This window comes from Macaca fascicularis, chromosome 3, assembly GCF_037993035.2.
Source record: "Macaca fascicularis isolate 582-1 chromosome 3, T2T-MFA8v1.1".
NCBI lineage: Eukaryota > Metazoa > Chordata > Mammalia > Primates > Cercopithecidae > Macaca > Macaca fascicularis.
In genome coordinates this window covers 60,257,690-60,278,092 of record NC_088377.1, presented here as the reverse complement: position 1 = coordinate 60,278,092, position 20,403 = coordinate 60,257,690, and the positions used below count along the sequence as shown (strand labels likewise).

Below are 20,403 nucleotides of genomic sequence, written 5' to 3'. Positions count from 1 at the left end.
TCACCTGAGGTCGGGAGTTCGAGACCAGCCTGACCAGCATGGAGAAACCCTGTCTCTACTAAAAATACAAAATTAGCTGGGCGTGGTGGCACATGCCTGTAATCCAGGCTACTAGGGAGGCTGAGGCAGGAGAATTGCTTGAACCTGGGAGGCAGAGGTTGTGGTGAGCCAGTGAGTTGGCGGTGAGCCAAGATCATGCCATTGCACTCCAGCTTGGGCAACAAGAGCAAAATTCCATCTCAAAAAATAAATAATCTTTTCTTGGAGTCCCAGTTTGTATGACCTATCGCATTACCCTTACTCCCAGAATTCAGACCAAATTGAATAAAAAGTAGGGTTTACAAGTTAAAAGTATTTTTTATAAAGTTGATCAATGAAGTCCTTCGATGTTTGTGTTTGCTTGAGGCAAAAGTGGCTTGATCGTATTCTGTGAGTTCTTGTAGTGTCCAGTTCCTTTTCTTGGTCTGGAATGAGTTAATCTATTAAAATCAAAAACGTCATAGACCAAGGGTTTACATGAGAAGAAAACTAGCCAGTTTTTTTTGTTTTGTTTTGTCTGTTTTTTTGAGATGGAGTTTCGCTCTTGTGAGTTCATGCTGGAGTGCAATGGCGCGATCTCAGCTCACCGCAACCTCCACCTTCAGGTTCAAGTGATTCCTCCTGCCTCAGCCTCCACAGTAGCAGGGATTACAGGCATGCGCCACCACGCTTGGCTAATTTTGTATTTTTAGTGGAGACGTGGTTTCTCCATGTTGGTCAGATTTTTCTCAAACTCCCAACCTCAGATGATCCGTCCACCTCGACCTCTCAAAGTGCTGGGATTACAGGCATGAGCCACTGTGCCTGGCCAATTTTGTGTTTTTATTTTTTTTAATTAATTAATTTTTTTTTTTTTTTTTTGAGATGGAATCTCACTGTCGCCCAGGCTGGAGTGCTGTGGTGCGATCTCAGCTCACTGCAAGCTCTGCCTCCTGGGTTCATGCCATTCTCCTGCCTCAGCCTTCCAAGTAGCTGGGACCACAGGTGCCCACCACCAAGCCTGGCTAATTTTTTGTATTTTTAGTAGAGACGGGGTTTCACCATGTTAGCCAGGATGGTCTCGATCTCCTGACCTTGTGATCCGCCCGCCTTGGCCTCCCAAAGTGCTGGGGTTACAGACGTGAGCCACCGCCCCCAGGCCCAATTTTGTATTTTTAGTAGAGATGGGGTTTCACTGTATTGGCCAGGCTGGTCTTGAACTCCTGACCTCAGGTGATCCTCCTGCTTCAGCCGCCCAAAGAGCTAGCATTTCAGGCGTAAAGCTACCGTGCCTGGCCTATGTATGCATTTTTGAATTGACTTGTTGATATCTGGAACAAATCCTGCTGAGATTCTGATTGGGATTGTATTACATCTGTAGGTCAGTTTTGGGGGAGAATTGACATTTTGACAATATTAATAATTTAAGATTGGCCAGGCGCAGTGTCTCACGCCTGTAATCCCAGCACTTTGGGAGGCCAAGGCAGGTGGATCACAAGGTCAAGAGATCAAGACCATCCTGGCCAACATGGTGAAACCCTGTCTCTACTAAAAATACAAAAACTTAGCCAGGAGTGTTGGCGGGGGCGCCTGTAGTCCCAGCTACTCGGGCGTCTGAGGCAGGAGAATCACTTGAACCCGAGAGATGGGGGTTGCAGTGAGCTGAGATCGCACCACTGCACTCCAGCCTGGTGACACAGCGAGACTCTGTCTCAAAGAAAACAAACAAAAAAAACCTCATAATAATAATTTAAGATCAGTCAAAGGTTAAAAAAAACAACCCACCAATACTGAACCTTCTAGTCCATGAAAACAGTGTAGCATACAGATTCTGCACAAATTTTTTTAGATTTATACCTATTTCATAATTTTGCATGCTATTGTAAGTGGTGTTCATTTCCAGTTGTTGATTGCTGATGTAGAAATACAGCTGACTTTATATTGATCTTATGCCCTCAAGCCTTGAAAAATCCACTTATTAGTTCCAGGAACTTTTTTAGTGTATTCTTTAGGATTTTCTATGCAGACAGTCATGGTGTTTGCAAACAGAGTTTTACTTCTTTCTCATCTGTATGCCTTTTCCTTCTTTTTCTTATTTCATTGCCCCAGCTCGGGCCTCCAGGACGATGTTGAGTAGGAGTGGTGAGAGCAGACATCCTCAGCTTGTCCCTGATATTAAGGGAATACAGTTTGGCCTTCACCATTAAGTATGATGCTAGTTTAGGTTTTCCATGGATGTCTTTTACCAGGTTTAGGAAGTTCAAATTGCTGAGATTGGATGTTGAATGTTGTCACTTGCTTTTTCTATATCTATAAAGCTAAAAATATTTGTAGCCTTTTGGCTGTATCTTTTTATTTACTTTCTAGTAGTTACTCTAGGGATCCCTACTGGGTTACTAGTAGGGTTAATAATATGCATGCCTGACCATTTATAGTCCGGAGTTAATGTTTTACCGATTAGTGTATATAGGTCTGTTTACCTTCTTTTTGTGTTATGGTTATATTTATAACATATAAACTACATACATTGAAACATATAATCTACATACTATTAGTGGTGTTTTAACATTTACTTTTTTTTTTTTACTTCTTTTTATTATTATTATTATACTTTAAGTTCTAGGGTACATTTACTTTCTATATTCTTACATACTTTAAAGAACTTAAGAGAACAAAAATGTCTTTTATGTCTACCCAAAATGTCATCATTTCTTTTGCTGTCTATTTCTGAAGTGCCCCGTGTCCTGTTTATCATTTACTTCACCAGGAAGAACTTCCTTTGGCACTTTTCTGAGAACAGGTCTGCTGGCTACAGATTCTCTTATTTTCATTTAGCCGAGAATGTCATTATTTTCTTTCATTCCTGAAGGATAATTTCCCTGGATTGATTGATCTTTTCCTTCAGAACTTTAAAGATGTCATTTCAGTGACTTCTGGCTGTCACAGTTTTTGGTTAGAAATCTGTGATCAGGCTAGATGCAGTGGATCACGCCTGTAATCTCAGCCCTTTGGGAGGCTCAGACAGGAAGATCACTTGAGGCCAGGAGTTTGAGACCAGCCTGGGCTTCATTGTGAGACTATCTCTATATTTTGAAAAATAATTAATTTAAAAAAATTTTTAAATCTGCTATCACCCTAACCCTAATGTGTCATTTTCCTCTGGCTGCTTTCAAGATTTTTTTTTTATCCCCTCTGTACTCTCACTGCTTCACTTCACTAGCCTAAAAAAATGTTTTAGGCCGGGTGTGGTGTCTCACACCTGTAATCCCAGCACTTTGGGAGGCCGAGGCAGGCGGATCACAAGGTCAGGAGATCAAGACCATCCTGGCTAACACCGTGAAACCCCGTCTCTACTAAAAAAATACAAAAAAAGAAATGAGCCGGGCGTGGTGCTGGGTGCCTGTAGTCCCAGCTACTCGGGAGGCTGAAGCAGGAGAATGGCGTGAACCCGGGAGGCGGAGCTTGCAGTGAGCTGAGACCGCACCACTGCACTCCAGCCTGGGCGACAGAGTGAGACTCCATCTCAAAAAAAAAAAAATTAAAATTAAATTTAAAAAAGATTCTTTAAGTCTTTGGTCTTCAATAATTTGATAATGATATGTTTCAGCTTTTTTTCCCCAGTTTGTCTTTGCTGAGCTTCTTGATTATGTAGATTTATGTTTCTTACTACATTTGTGAAGTTTTCACCTATTTTTGAAATATTTTTTCTGTCCCAATCTCTTTCTCCTCCTTTTCTTCAACTTCCAAAAATACAACTGGTAAACCTCTGATACTGCTGTACAGATCTTTGAGGCTCTGTTCCTTTTCTTAAAAATTGTAGTTCAAATGGAGTAATTTCTCTTTTTTTTTCCTGTCTCTTTTTTTAATAGAGACAGGGTTTCACTCTGTTGCCCAAGCTGAAGTGCGGTGGCGCCATCAGGCTCACTGCAGCCTCAAAGTCTAATGGGATAATTTCTGTTGATCTGTCTGTATACGCACAGATTGTTCTGGCATCTTCCGTTATCAAGCCTACCAGTGAATTTTTCATTTTGGGTATTTTTCAGTTCTAAAGTTTCCATTTGGTTGTTATAACTCTGCTCTTTTCTGAGAACTTGTATTATTCCATTCATTTCAGGAATGTTTACCTTTTCCCCCAGTTGTTACAATAGTTAGAATCTTGATAATTTTAACATCTGGGGTATCATGGGCTTGGCACCTGTTGATTATCTTTTCCCTGGAGAATGAGTCATATTTTCCTGATCTGGGTAATTGTAGATTGTATCCTGGGCATTTGAGTATTATATTGTTTAGACTCTGGGTCCTGTTAAACTCTGGTTTGTGTTTTAGGAGGCTGTCAGTCCAATTAGGTTCAGACTTCAAGTCAGTCTTGCCTTCCGGGGCAAGGATTTCAGTGTTATTTGGTTTTGAAACCGTTGCCCTGCCACTCTGGGTGTTTGCATATGGGGCTGGACTGGTGGCGTAACTCTCTCCCTTCTCATTCCGGGTCTTTGCTCTTCTAGGTCTGTTCCATGCTTGCTGTTTTGGTGCTGTTCTGCACATAAATAGCTCAGGTGAATCTAGAATTTGTGTTGATTGATATTCAAATTTGGAGGAGTCCCCTTCTGTAGCTCTCCTCTCTGGAACTTCCCTACTCTCTGGCCCACATGATACCCTTCTTTGGGTCCTCTAGCCACAAGTTCCGATTGTCTCTCAAAGGTTTGCCTGCCGGCTTGTGTATGGTTGTTACTAGAGCTGTCCTTGGAGCACAGCAGGGAAAGTAGAAAAGGGAAAAGGAAAAAGGACTCTTCCACACTGTGGACAGCGAGGGCTTCCAGGCTACGCCTGCTGCTGGTCCCCGCCTGGGGGGCTGCCCTTGAGTTGTGAGCTCCTCCTGGGTCTCCAGCCTTTCTCAGTCTCCTGGCCGGAAAGATTGGATTTCTCCTGGAGCTGGAGCTGTCTGTGGGGCCACCACAGCTGCACCAGGATTGAGGCCCTGAGACAAAAGAGGGGAAAAAACCCCAAGAAACTCACATCCATCCTCCACTCCAGATGGTTCTCAGGTTTTGTTTCCTTCCCAGACCACCTGCTTTTGTTTGCTTTTCAGAGTCCTCAGGTATTTTTGTGTTTTTTGTCTGGGGATTCTTTTTTTTTTTTTTGAGATGGAGTCTCACTCTTGTCACCCAGGCTGGATGGAGTGCAGTGGCACAGTCTCGGCTCACTGCAACTGCTGCCTCCCGGGTTCAAGCGATTCTCCTGTCTCGGCCTCCTGAGTAGCTGGGATTACAGGCGCATGCCACCACGCCCGGCTAATTTTGTATTTTTAGTAGAGACAAGGTTTCTCCATGTTGGCCAGGCTGGTCTCCAACTCCTGACCTCAGGTGATCCGCCACCTCAGCCTCCCAAAGTGCTGCGATTACAGGCATGAGTCGCCGCGCCCAGCTGTCTGGAAGTTTTTCATTGTAATCTGTGGAGAGAGAAAAGCTTTTGTGGGCTTCCTTCATCTTCTCCTGTAGCAGCAGTGCTAACAGTTGATTTGTAAGGCCTCTTTTCAGCTCTTTGTCTGGGCTGATGTATTGCTTCCTAAGTCTAACATCTTTTCTACTATAAGTATGGACAAATACTGTTCAAAAAACCTACAAATATGTAGGCATTGTCTTGCAAGCCGATTCATGATTGGCCGTGATCTATATAAATTTAAAGCAGACTGTAGAATTCAAGAAAGATTAATTTTAATTCCCTTTTTTCCATTAGTGATCCTAAAATCGAGGATTTTAAAAAATCTTTTTAAAAGACTTTCTAAACCTTTTAACTTTAACCCTTTGATTAATCGCTTGGTTCCATGACTCTGCCAAGAGCAAACGCTACAGGCAGTGGTGTTGTCCAACAGCCAGTAGAGGGAGCGGCAGGCTTCTTCACTGCGGCTGGGCCTGGCTCCTCCTCTGGGAACTTGCAGCCCTTGTTATATTTGTGAGCACAACACATCCAGTTATACTCTTGTAGTTATTTTTAAATGTACAATTAAATTATTGTTGACTCTAGTCACCCTGTTGGACTATCAAATACTGGATCTTATTGATTCTTTCTATTTTTTCATAGTCATTAACCACGTGCACTTCCCCCTGCCTCGCCCACCCCACTGCCCGTCCCCGCCTCTGGTCTGCTACTCTCTGGTCCTTCTCCTCTCTCTGTCTCCAGAAAGCACGGACTTCTTGGTTACAGCCTGTAGTGGTAGCTGAGATTTTGAGGCCTGGGTGAAGACGTCAGTAGGAGGGTCAGAGGATGAAAGTCAGCACCATGAGAGTGCCTAAACCTTGCTGAAGAAGAGAAAATCCAGGAGATGAAGAAGGGAGAGTTGGAAGGATCAGAAAAGAATTGAGAAAGGTGTCATGGAAGCTCTGAAGGCAGGCAGTTTCAAGGAGGGAATGATCAGCAGTGTCACATGCCACCAACAGGATGGAGTGGGACCGAGGAGCAGCCACTATATGTGGAGGACACCAGGCCCTTGAAGCAAGAACAGTTTTGGTGATCACTTGGGCAAGAGCTAGGGTGTGGGGAGTTGAGAAGCAAGGGGAGAAAGTAGACACAATGAAAGAGGCTTGGTTCTGAAGCCAGCGGGGAATGTTTGTGTCCCAACCCCCTTAACTCCCCCAATACCCCAGACTGGAGTGTGCAGTGTGTGGGGGCCTGCCGTGACCACAGCAGTGCTCAGCTCCTTGGATGTAGGACAGGGAACTTGCTTGGTGGTTCGACCTCGAGCTGGAGTTTTTCAGGGAGCGGTTGTGAATGTCGTTGCTGATCTTAATTCTGGTTGTCTCATTACCAGATCCCCTGCAGCTTTTAGTCCTTGCAGTCCCTCTTCTCCCTCTTCACGTGGAGACCTCTCAGATGGGAACTCATCTCCTTTCCAATTGGCCGCTGCTTTCCCCTCACCATGGTCTCGGTGGAACATGAGACCCTTTGCTGGAGATTTGGGCAGCAGTTTCTGAGGGTCTTTACCCTTCCCTCCTGGAATTTCAGCCTCTCCACATGTTTGTCTCCCCAGCTGGTGGCCATTCTCTACTTTCCTTCCAGACCCTCCCTACTTCGGCTGGAGTTGCTTTTTTACTTCTGTGTTATCAAGAGGCTGTTTCCTCCACAGTCATTCCTCAGTCCCGAGAGTCCAGTTGTTAGCACAGCTGTCATTCCACTGAACTGCACAGGCCACTGATGACCTCTTGGTTGGCAAATCCAGTGACTTCTACATTGACACAGTCTACCTATCTTTCTCGCTCTGTCGCCCAGGCTGGAGTGCAGTGGTGTGATCATAGCTCACTGCAGCCTCAGACTCCTGGGCTCAAACAATCCTGCCTCAGCCTCCCGAGTGGCTAGGACTACAGGTGTATGCCACCATGCTTGACTAATTGTTTTATTTTTATTTTTTGTAGAGACAGAGTCTCAGTTTGTTGTCCAGGCTGTTTTTGAACTCGTAGCCTCAAGTGATCCTCCTACTTTAGCCTCCCAAAGTGTTGGGATTACAGATGTGAGCCACCGTGTCTGGCTTCTGGCCCCTTAAATGGAGGCGCTTTATGGTGTTCTGTCCTGGTTCACTCGCTCCACAGTTGGTCTCTGGAGCATAATATCCACTCCATAGTTTCATGTAACTCCTTGCAAATAAAGCTAGTGCTGGTTTTTTTCCTTTAGTTCTAGACCAAACTAGACACACTTTTTGACAGAAGCCTCTTCAGAGTTATAAAGGTACTATAAACTCAAATTTCATTTTAAATAATGTATTTTTTTCTTTTTTCTTTTTTTTTTTTTTTTTTTTGAGACGGAGTCTCGCTCTGCCACCCAGGCTGGAGTGCAGTGGCCGGATCTCAGCTCACTGCAAGCTCCGCCTCCCGGGTTCACGCCATTCTCCTGCCTCAGCCTCCAGAGTAGCTGGGACTACAGGCGCCCGCCACCTCGCCCGGCTAGTTTTTTGTATTTTTTAGTAGAGACGGGGTTTCACCGTGTCAGCCAGGATGGTCTCGATCTCCTGACCTCGTGATCCGCCCGTCTCGGCCTCCCAAAGTGCTGAGATTACAGGCTTGAGCCACCGCGCCCGGCCTATAATGTATTTTTTTCTAAACAACCTAACCTTGACTCTCTCTATTCCCTCACTCCTCCTCCCCCACCCCACCCAATCTAGGCAGTTGTAAAGTACCGTTGACTTTACCTAAGGGTGATGGGAAGCATTTCACATGTGCTTACTGGCATGCCTGTTGCTGCTGGCCAACTTTATAACTTCACTATCTACGTCCATTTTTTGTGGGTCTTCCAGAATCGCTGGCAGCACCAGCCAGAGCATGCCCCTCTTCCTTGGTTGCTCTCCTGTACTGACCAAGTCACACCCAGCTGCTTGATAGAGCCCTTTTTGATCTTATCCCAAATGACTCTTTCACCCCATGTCTCACCCCTCTTTAGCTGTTTCCTAAAACTCCGGGAGCTTTCTTTCCTGTGGGCATGTCCTTGTGTTGTTCCTGCCCTGGCTGGCTGTCCCTCCCATCCCTTTTGTGTTGAAAAGCCATCAGGGTCTAGTGCAAGTGTCATCTCTGTGGAGTCTCCCTTCTTGAGTCTAGAGTAAATGTTTGGGGGATTACAAGCAGTAGAACTTGACTAGAGCTGCCCTAACAATGATTGCCATTTATGGAGAAATTACTGTGGGACAGATTGCATTATGACACTTTCCATCCATTATCACATGTACACTAGAAGCAGATGGCCAAGAACAGGAGCTTTTCTGCCATTTACTAGCTTTGCAACTGTGGACAAGTTAATTACTATCTCAGTGTCAGTGAAATCTGAGGATTCAATGTACTTCCACATGGAAAACAAGCAATAAATGGTAGCGGTGGCCTCTGGGAAGATTTTCATCCCTCTTCATCCTCTCATAAGATAGTAAGTACTGTTATTGTTCCTATTTCACAGACGAGGAAACTGAGGCTCAGGGAGAGTGGGTAATTGTTCTGCTTCCCCCAACACATGGCTGCAGGAGTCGTGGCTTCTTCATGTTTTCACTCCAGAAGGTCTTTAACGCAATAAATACTTACTGAGCTGATTGGAAAGATGGATCTGCAGCCCCAGAGTCAAATTGAGAGAGAAATATAGAAGTTGTCACCTGCACGGGGGTGGTCATTGCAGTTGTTTGATCTCCTCGAAGTTCTGTAGTCTTTCAGTGTCCACACGATTCAGCCCCCCTTTCAGCAATGAGCTGTGTCTTTCTTTGAGGTAGATGATCACTATATCTAACTGTCACTCAGATCTTTTGTTGTGAAAATTTGCATGTATTTGCCTTCTTTCTCCAGCAGGGTTAAGTGCTTTCAGGGCAGAGGGATTGTACCTTGTATTTCTGTGTATTAGCTCCCACCTCTTTTTTTTTTTTTTTGAGACGGAGTCTCGCTCTGTCGCCCAGGCTGGAGTGCAGTGGCAGGATCTCTGCTCACTGCAAGCTCCGCTTTCCGGGTTCACGCCATTCTCCTGCCTCAGCCTCCAGAGTAGCTGGGACTACAGGCGCCCGCCACCTCGCCCGGCTAGTTTTTTGTATTTTTTAATAGAGACGGGGTTTCACCGTGTTAGCCAGGATGGTCTCCATCTCCTGACCTCGTGATCCACCCGTCTCGGCCTCCCAAAGTGCTGGGATTACAGGCTTAAGCCACCGCGCCCGGCCAACTCCCACCTCTTTTAGTCCCTCTTTACTAAGATAATAGGTCAAATCTGGGAAATATTAATCTCAAAAAGGAATTCACCCATTCTAAGAGATGGCCACACAAGATGATTTTGTGTGTTTTAATTTTTTAGTTTTAGAGATAGGGTGTGGCTCTGGGACCCAGGCTGGAGTACAGGCTAAAGCGATCCTCCTGCCTCACCCCCTTGTCCTCTGCCTTCTGTAGCTGGGACTGCAGGTAGCTGGGACTACAGGCACAACCCACCATGCCCAGCTAATTTATTTTAATTTTTTGGTAAGGTCTTTTAATGTTGCCCAGGCTGATCGGGAATGCCTGGCCTCAAGGGATCCTCCCACTTGGCCTCCCAAAGTGCTGGGATTATAGGCATGAGCCACCACACCTGGCCCAAGGTGATTTTGTTAGTTGGTACTTTCTGTAATTTGGATGAAGAAAGCATTATTTTCTTCACATTTTCCAGATAGAAATTACCATCCTGGGCCGGGCACGGTGGCTCATGCCTGTAATCCTACCACTTTGGGAGGTCAAGGTGAGTGGATCACTTGAGATTGGGAGTTCGAGACCAGCCTGGCCAACATGATGAAGCCCCGTCTCTACTAAAAACATACAAAAAATTAACTGGGCATGGTTGTGGGCACCTGTGATCCCAGTTACTTGGGAGGCTGAGGCAGGAGAATCGCCTGAACCCTGGAAGTGGAGGCTACAGTGAGTCAAGATCGTGCCACTGCAAACCAGCCTGGGCAATAAGAGCGAAACTCCATCTCAAAAAAAAAAAGGAAAAAGAAAATGACCCTCCTGTTTTTAAAATGGTACATGCACTGCTGCTTTGTTTCCTACAATCACACCTCTGATACCCATTCGTACCCTGAGCTGGGAGTCACTCACACACACGCTCCTATTCCCATTCTCTCGGTTTACAGTTGAAGGAACTGAGAGCCACACTCCAGTGGTTTTCCCATTTTTTATCTGACAAAGTATTCTCTGTGCAGCTCAGTCAGGACTCAGGACTTAGGGCTATGCGAGTTCTCAACGCTGTACTTTCCCTCCACAGAGCTGAGAAGCTCCAGCTGCTGAACCACCGGCCTGTGACCGCCGTGGAGATCCAGCTGGTGAGTGAAGGGCGCCTGCGCTGGGGAGGCTGCTGTGGGTCTGAGATGTAGAAAGGCTGTGGTGGACAAGCTAGGAACTGTTGTTTTTTTTTTGAAGAAGCTGCCCAACCACCCCATTTTTTAAGGAAAAGGAGACCTTGCCAGTTTGATCCTAGTTAATGTGGACTTAGGGACCATAAAACACTGGAGGAGATTTCATTCCTCCCCTAGGATTTCGGCTGATGACTTGGCAGCTCTCTGTCTCCCCTGATGTCCAGGCCATTCTGGCCGTTGCTTCCCTGTAGGGGTTGTTGCCAACCAGATGTTGCATAAAAACATGAAACTCAGCATGTCTCTGGTGAACATTCTCTGCCCCCACGCCCACCCTTCACCCCACTCTTGCTTCCTGTCCTTCTGGGTGAGGGGAGCATGTGTGCGCTGTCCCACCGGCTCCCTTCCTTGCTCATCTCCTGGCCTAGCCTCCCATGCTGGAAACCTGCAAGCCATTCTCTTCCTTTCATCTCATAGTCACAGAGTCCCCAAGTTCTGTTGCTTTTGTCTTCTGTTCTTGCTTCTCTCCCTCCTGTACTGCGTTGATTTCTGCATTATGTCTCTACACGGCTCTTGTGGTTGTCCTCTCCCCATTCTCCCTGGCTCCCCAAGTCCATCTCCCACATCACCGTCAGAGATCACATCTAAAATGATGAATGTGATCCCGTTTCCCTGCATGAAACCATTTATTTAGTGCAGCCTCATCACTTGCGGAGTCTGCTTTGCACTGAGAGCATAGGCTTTGGAACAGGAGGAGGCAGCCAGAGTAGAGGGCCTGCGATGGGGTATTGGGCCTGGGAAATGATCCAGGGAGATACCCAGGCCACCACTGGGTACGTTGTGGCCACTGCCTTCTTATTACAGGGCAGAGAGCATCGGTACGTGACAAGTGTCAAGCAGGCCATCTAACTGCCAGTTAAAAAAAAAAAAAAGAAGCTGTTCATTGTCTTTCTAGGATTGTTTTTGTCCTTCAGAATGTACCCAAAATTAAATTAGAACAGTTCCTTCCATGAAGGGTGCTTTTCTCTGGGAACCCGCCTGTAGCCTAAATAGAAACCCCTTTCTCATGTGTCCTGATTATTTTCATGCTTTACGCTGTGTTGGAGTTTCAACTTAGAGCTTAGAGGAGAGAAAAAACAAACAGAACAGCAAGAAACGAATCCCTGTCCCTCTGGGTTAAAGATCACATGTCATGTCTCCTCCAGCTTTAATCAGCAACATATGTTACCCATGGCTTAATGACAGGCAGAGAGAAGAGATGAGGATTAGCGTGACCTCAGCCAGAGCCTGTGGAAAGTGCTATCATTACTTGGGGGAAAATTCGCTGCTATTGAGAATGCCTGGGGTGGGCTGGGCGCAGTGGCTCATGCCTGTAATGCCAGCACTTTGGGAGGCCAAGGTGGGCGGGTCACCTGAGGTCAGGAGTTCAAAACCAGCCTGGCTCAAGTGGTGAAACCCCATCTCTACTAAAAGTACAAAAATTAGCTGGGCATGGTGGTACACACTTGTAATCCCAGCTACTCGGGAGACTGAGGCAGAATCACTTGAACCCGGGAGGCCAAGGTTGCAGTGAGCTGAGATCGCACCACTGTACTCCAGCCTGGCTGACAGAGTGAGACTCCATCTCAAAAGAGAGTGCGTGGGGTGTGCCAGACCTTGGTCCTGGCGCCTGTGATTGTCTGTCACTTTGAATGCCCTCCCCACAGTCTTGGAAGGGGGCAAGTGTCCTCTCCATTTTAGCCCAGAGGGCTGATGAGTGGCTGATTGAGACCTTCTGATTCAGAAGCTTTACTTTGCTCCTCCAAGCTAGGTACTCGTGCTTGATAAGACGAAAGATGTGTGTGACATCTCCTAAGATGGTTTCCTTCTCCTTTCTACAAAGTATGTAGGCCTTGGTAGAAACTGCTGTTTCTCAGCAGTTGAACCATTTTAAACCCAGATTCTTCCCACTCTGGAATTTGGCTACAAAAGGTAGCAAATTGTTTACCAAGGTTTGTAGCAGTATCTCTTCTCACCAGAGAGTGAATAAGAAATGAAAGCTTTGACTGAACATGGTGGCTCACGCCTGTAATCCCAGCACTTTGGGAGGCCAAGGTGGGAGGATTGCTTGAGACCAGGAATTTAAAACCAGCCTGGGCAACATAGTAAGGCCCCATCTCTACGAAAAGTTAAAAAAAATTAGCCAGGTGTGGTGGCGCACACCTGTGGTCCCAGCTATTCAGGAGACTAAGGTGAGAGGATTGCTTGAGCCCAGAATTTCAAGGCTGCAATTAGCTATGATAGTGCCACTGTACTCCAGCCTGGGTGACCGAGCAAGACCCTGTCTTTAAAAAAAAAAAAAAAAAAGCAAATGGCCAGGCACAGTGGCTCACACCTGTAATCCCAGTACTTTGGGAGGCCGAGGTGGGTGGATCACCTGAGGTCAGGAGTTTGTGACCAGCTTGGCCAACATGGCCCTGTCTCTACTAAATACACAAAAATTAACTGGGTGTGGTGGCATGAGCCTGTAATCCCAGCTACTCGGGAGGCTGAGGCAGAGAATCGCTTGAACCTGGGAGGTGGCAGTTGTAGTGAGCCGAGATTGCGCTACTGCGCTCCAACCTGGGTGACAAGAGCGAAACTCCATCTCAAGAAAACAAAAAGAAATAAAGGTTTCACTTACAGTGGAAAGCGCAAAGGACTTGAGTGAGAAGTTCCCTATATCAACACTAGAGCCATTTTTTCTCCCTGGGTCCAGAAAACAGTCCCAGTGTCCGACATTTATTACCATTCACTTGGGAGCCAGGTGTCTTTTGGAGGCTGAAACCTCACCTCTTCAGTTACGCCTGAGCCGTGATTTGCCGTGGCCCTCTGATGACTGCCTGCTGACTCAGAGGCTCAGTGAGGAAATGAGGTGGCCACCCGGCTTAGGACTTGTCGTGCCCAGTTGTGTATTGATTTGGAATGATTTGTGAGCCCTCTGGGCTGAGGTCAGTGAATCCTGTGACCTCACAGGCCACTGTCCTGAACAGCACTACCATCTAGGCCTGTTAGTAATTTCGTGATTATGAAGTCTGGACTCATATAGAGTGTTATTGCTTGTAAAACACTGTTACATATGTTCTCCTTTTGTCCTTGCTGTAGGCGTTACTTTCATTTTACATTAGAGAAAATTGAAATTTAGAAAACCAGGTTTAGTTAACTGTTCTGGATCAAATATTTAATAGTGTACGTTGTTGCTCTCAGATCTTTGACTCATTTTGAGGAAAGTAGGACATTAGGTTTGGCAACTTCGAGTTGCCATTTTTGGAGATCAGCGACCCAGTTTGATGCTCCTGGGACTGAAATAATGAAAGTTTATCATTTGTGTTAACTCAGCTGTCGATACTTCAGACTTTTACGTTTATTTGTCCTTATGTTCTGAACTACCTGAAATGATTGGTATCTGAGAACCTTGAGATGGTGCTTTGAACTTTACTCTTGGAATGTTTCTCCTCTGTTGGAAAGAAAAGGTGAAGGGTCAGGCATAGTGATTCATGCCTGTAATCCCAGCACTTTGGCAGGCTAATGTGGGAGGATCGCTTGAGCCCAGGAGTTCAAGACCAGCCTGGGCAACCCCATCTCTACAAAAAATAATAAAAAATAATTAGCTGGACATGGTGCCACATAGCTATAGTCCCAGCTACTCAGGAGGCTGAGGCAGGAGGATTGCTTGAGCCCAGGAGTTTGAGGCTGCAGTAAGTGACGATTGTGCCAGTATGCTACAGCCTGAGTGACAGAGTAAGACCCACTCTCTTTGGGAAAAGAAAAGGCGGGGGTGAGGGATAATGTAGGCATTGTCATTTACGCTAGTGATCCAAGAGGTGCTAGTGTTTTATTTCTGAAAGTTTCTTTTTGTTTATATTTCATTTAGTTTAATGCAGTGTAGGGTTTCTTCCTGTGACTGGGAACCTTAGGTTGAAAAACAAAAGGTCCTGACTATAATTAACCCTGAGGATTGGATGTTGATAAAAGGTTCGGCTGTTAGTGAATTTAGCAAAGTTTTTTTCTGCACATTCTTTCCTCAAACGGAGATCATCTTTTCTCTGGATTAAATAACCAAATCTTGGCTATTTTCCTCCTTTCTCTGCTTTATTCTTTGGGGGCAGTACATGTTAGATTACTGCTTTTTATAGACTGTAACTTTGCATGTCTAATTTTAAACATGGCTTTTTGGCCGGGCATGGTGTCTAACTCCTATAATCCCAGCACTTTGGGAGGCCGAGGCTAGTGGATCGCCTGAGGTCAGGAGTTCAAGACCAGACTAACCAACATGGAGAAACCCTGTCTCTACTAAAAATACAAAACTATCCGGGCGTGGTGGTGCATGCCTGTAATTCCAGCTACTAGGGAGCCGAGATCACCCCATTGCACTCCAGCCTGGGCAACAAGAGTTAAACTGTCTCAAAAAAAAAAGGGGGGGGCGGGGGTTGAAGATTGTTTCGTTCTCCCAAGAGAATTTACATTTTCCTGAGCTATGGAATCTTTAGAAAATGGTTATTTTATTTCACAGCGTCATAGGGAGTAGCCCCCATTGATTCGCTCAGGATCCCCCCGCCCCATCCTGGGACACCAGAATTATTATCTAGTTGCAGAAACACTTTTGGGCTGAAGTGAGTGGAGAGACCAGAGTTTTGCCAGGAGTTCGTGGTGTGACCTTGGGCATGTCACATGACTTCCTGAACTGTGCTGTTGTCTGTAAAGTGAGGTGGTCAGACTGGGATCCTCTCCAGGATTGCAGGCCTGTCCTATTACCTTGTTTTACTTCAGTCTGCCAGGATTTCTTTCTGGAACTCCCTGTGGTTCCATTTGCCGAATTTCAGAGATTGCTGTGGGGAATGCTGTGGAATAGGACCTGGCCACCTTGAGCTGAGAAAGGTGTTTGTGATCGATGGTTGATGCCACCAAGCAAACAGGGTTAAGTAACTTGACTGCCTGCATGCTGCTTTTAAAAAGGCAGCTGACGACCTAATTCTGCTTAGAATTAGGGGCTCAGGCTGTGGGTATCATCTCTAGATTCAGATTTCTGGGACCACATCAGAAACCAGGTTTTGCATGGACCTTTGATGGGCAGTGTGGTGTGGAGTGTGGGAGACTGTGGGTTTTAGACTGGGCAGGCCTGGCTGGGGATTCCAGTTCTACCTCTTGGCAGCATTGCTGAGAGGATGAAAGGAAATGCTGGACGGGAAGTGCAAGATGCAGCTCCAGGCACACGGGAGGCCTCCCCGCAGGGCTGTTGCTAGTGGGAGTGAGGATTAGAAGAAGGCTCCAGCCGGGCGCGGTGGCTCAAGCCTGTAATCCCAGCACTTTGGGAGGCCGAGACGGGCGGATCACGAGGTCAGGAGATCGAGACCATCCTGGCTAACACAGTGAAACCCCGTCTCTACTAAAAAAATACAAAAAACTAGCCGGGCGTGGCGGCGGACCCTTGTAGTCCCAGCTATTCCAGAGGCTGAGGCAGGAGAATGGTGTGAACCCGGGAGGCGGAGCTTGCAGTGAGCTGAGATCCGGCCACTGCACTCCAGCCTGGGCGACAAAGCGAGACTCCGTCTCAAAATAAAAAAAAAAAGAAGGCTCCAAACCATTTGGCACACAGTGGGCATCATCAACTATGTTGATGTTCATTGAATTACAGCTGTGTGCCGGGCACGGTGGCTCACACTGTAATCCCAGCATTTTGGGAGGCCAAGGCGGGTGGATCATGAGGTCAAGATATTGAGACCATCCTGGCCAACATGGTGAAACCCCGTCTCTACTAAAAATACAAACAGTTAACTGGGCGTGGTGGCTTGCGCCTGTAGTCCCAGCTACTCGGAAGACTGAGGCTGGAGAATTGCTGGAACCCGAGAGGCGGAGGTTGCAGTGAGCCAAGATTGCGCCACTGCACTCCAGCCTGGCACAGAGCAAGACTCCATCCCCAAAAAAAAAAAAAAAAAAAAAAAAATTACAGATGTGCTTGTGAAATATAAAAGTACATAAAGTGCCATATAACTTCTCAGAGATGCATATGCAACCTGTTGACTTCTCTCTGTGCGTGTCGGTGGTTGTATAACTGTTAGCGTTTTCCTTTTTTTTTTTTTTTGAGAGTTGATCTTGCTCTGTCACCCAGGTTGGAGTGCTTGGCTCAACCTGGGCTCAAGTGATCCTCCTACTTCAGACCCCCGAGTAGCTGGGACTACTGGCACACACCACCATGCCTGGCTGATGATTATTATTATTTTTTTTAAGAGATGGGGTTCCTCTATGCTGCCCAGGCCGGGGGTTTTCCTTTTCTTTAAAGAAAAATGCTATCCTACAACTCAGTTTTTACTGACCCATTTTGATCAGTCGCATTGGCTCAGTCCAGGATGTGAGTTGGCTCCACCCTTCCATCTGGAAGATGGAGAGGACTCACGAGGACCCAGGCCGTGAGATCTGTGTGCCAGGAGGCCGGGCTGAGACTGTGAGCACAGTGGGCAGGGCTGCCCAGGACTGTGAGTTTCATTTGTAACCCTGGAGGATTTTCTTTCCTTCTGCAGATGGTGGAAGAGAGTGAAGAGCGGCTCACGGAGGAGCAGATTGAAGCTCTTCTCCACACCGTCACCAGCATTCTGCCTGCAGGGCCAGAGGCTGAGCAGAAGAAGAAGACCAACAGCGACGTGGCAATGGACGAAGAGGACCCAGCATAGAAGAGCACAGCTGGCCCTGGCATTTCATGACGTCAGAAGGCCCAGCAGCCGTTTCCTGGATGTTGAGAGGATTGTTTATTTGATTATACCCTCTATCCCGGCAGGCCTGGCTGGCTTCGTGGTTAGTTGGGTACATCACAAAAATAAGCTAAAAAGAAATATTTGTGCCTTGGGGAGAAGAAACATGGTGAAGACAGGCTGAGGTTGTCAGGGCAGAGAGCTGAAGGTGGGGACAGTGACCGTGGACCCCTCTGTGCTTGAAAGATTTCCTCCACAGCCTTTGCCCCAGTTGTGGGGAGGTCTCTATACACAGCGGGGAAAATGCTTGTGTCTTCTTTGGTGGGCCATGTCCTAATTAGTTTCATCTGCTTCCCTGGGAACTTACTAAACAGGGGCTCAGAGCACTGTTGGGAATCTGGTTAGAACCCCAGAGAGTTACTCTAAGTTAAAATGAGTCACTGACCTTGGCTCACCTTAGAGGAATTTCCTCGAGAACAACAGAGATAAGAAAAGAACCGGCCTGGCCAATCCTTCAACAGCTCTAGAGCCCCTTTTCTCTGCTGGCAGGGGCTTTGTTTACCAGCTCACTGTTTAGGCTAAATGTTAGGGACCAGATCACTGCAGTTGAAAACAGGCATTCCAGGCTTAGTGACAGTGGCAGCAGAAACAGTGTTGGCTGCCTTCCTGACCACCCCACTTTCCTGCCCTGAGACAGCAGCCCAGGGCAGGTGCTTCACATTGAGACCAGGTGAGCCTCATTTGCACAACAGTCAAATTGTTTGCTCCTTTAAAAAGGACACAATTAGCCTGGCCCGGTGGCTTATGCTTATAATCCCAGCACTTTGGGAGGCCAAGGCAGGAGGATCACCTGAGGTCAGGAGTTTGAGACCAGCCTGACCAACATGGAGAAACCCTATCTCTACTAAAAAAAAATACAAAATTAGCCGGGCATGATGGTGCATGCCTGTAATCGCAGCTATGCGGGAGGCAGAGGCAGGAGAATCACTTGAACCCGGGAGGCGGAGGTTGCAGTGAGCTGAGATTGCACTATTGCACTCCAGCCTGGGCAACAAGAGGGAAACTTCATCTCAAAAAAAATAAGTAAGATTATTACCATGTGAAAACCTTTTTAATATTCAGGAATTCAGGATTTGGAAAGTGTAGTTGCCCCAGGCATGTGGTTGTTGCCTTAGGTCCTGCGAATATTGCTGAAAATTGGATTTTCCACATTCACTGTCTTCCCTGTTTTAGGGAAGAAAATGATCGTAGACATTCGATTTTCCAAATTGGTAGTCTTTCATTTTCAATGCTAATGGGATTACTTCTCTTCCAACCCTCCTGCCCATCCATCCGTCCCACTCCCCAGGCAATCGATTGCAGTTCCGTGCATCTTAACCGTACTATCTAGGATTCAGCTGAAATCTGTTTATAGGCAACATTGAAAGTACCAGATTAGGGTCAGGTGTGGTGGCCCACACCTGTAATCCCTAGCACTTTGGGAGGTGGAGGCGGGCGGATAATGAGGTCAGGAGTTCAAGACCAGCCTGGCCAACATAGTGAAACCCCTTCGCTACTAAAGATATAAAAAAATTAGCCGAGTGTGGTGGTGCATGCCTGTGATCCCAGCTACTCAGGAGGCTGAGGCAGGGGAATCGCTTGAACCCGGGAGGCAGAGGTTGCAGTGAGCCAAGATCGCACATTGCACTCCAGCCTGGCCAACGGGGCGAGACTCCATCTCAAAAAAATGAATGAAAGTACCAGATTGTACTTGTAAATCTCTCTAGGGTATTGGGAATTTTACTGGGAGCTGTTGATTTATTTCTCAGGGCATATATGTGCTGTGTGCCGATCTGTCTCATTATTGTCTTTTTTTTTTTTTTTTTTTTTTTTTTTTGAGACAGTCTCGCTGTATTGCCCAGGAGTGCAGTGGCACAATCTCAGCTCACTGCAACCTCTCCCTACCAGATTCAAGTGATTCTGGTGCCTCAGCCTCCTGAGTAGCTGGGACTACAGGCATGCGCCACTATACCCTGCTAATATCTGTATTTTTAGTAGAGATAGGGTTTTGCCATATTGGTCAGGCTGGTCGTAATGTCTCTTGTTAACACTGAATATGTTAGGTGGTTTTTCTCGATGGATTTAGGGTTAACCTAGTTAATAATAAATTGTTTCCAGGTAATTATCAAGTTTTGTCATCTTATAAATCTGAAGAGTTAATATTGTCATGGATACAAATAAAGTGAAATCTGACTGAAGCTAAAATGTGTGATTTTTTTCTTAAAAAACTGACTTTATTTAGATCTACATTTTTAATTGGATTTCAAGAAAAGTTTAAGTTTCTATATTTGAGACCTGAATTTAGCCTCAGTTTTTTGTTAAACCAGGTTCTGGAAGACTTAATTTTATAAGAAATGCACATATATTCCGTGTAATTTTCCTACCACATTAATAGTAAATGTTTCAGAAATAAAAATTGACCAGGCTGTGGCTCACGCCTGTAATCCCAGCACTTTGGGAGGCCAAGAGGGGTGGATCACGAGGTCAGGAATTCAAGACCAGCGTGGCCAACATGGCGAAACCCCGTCTCTACTAAAAATGCAAAAATTAGCCGGGCGTGGTGGCAGGTGCCTGTAATCCCAGCTACTTGGGAGGTTGAGGCAGGAGAATTGCTTGAATCAGGGAGGCGGAGGTTTCAGTGAGCCAAGATCGTGCCACTGTACTCCAGCCTGGGTAGCACAGTGAGACTCCGTCTCAAAAAAAAAAAAATTAAAACAACTGAATTCATGGAGGTAGAGATTTGAAGAATGGTTATCAGAGACTAGAAAGGGTAGTGGGGGTTGGGAGGGATGGCTAATGGATACAACAATATAATTAGAAGGA

General features: G+C 46.3%; 1 protein-coding gene across 7 annotated transcripts in view; it reads left to right on the top strand.

The window, feature by feature from the left end:
• CRCP (CGRP receptor component) overlaps window positions 1–19,778 on the top strand; it is a 45,998-nt gene extending 26,220 nt beyond the window's left edge. For 5 of the 7 annotated variants that reach the window (XM_074034874.1, XM_005549433.5, XM_065541851.2 and 2 more), the window contains 2 exons: window positions 10,750–10,807; window positions 17,374–19,778. In XM_074034874.1, coding sequence (XP_073890975.1) covers window positions 10,750–10,807; window positions 17,374–17,523 — 208 coding nt within the window. In that variant the 3' untranslated portion in view covers window positions 17,524–19,778. The remainder of the gene's footprint in view (window positions 1–10,749; window positions 10,808–17,373) is intronic. The other 2 variants (XM_005549434.5, XM_074034876.1) reach the window with 1 other exon arrangement.
• The last annotated feature ends 625 nt before the right edge of the window (window positions 19,779–20,403 follow it).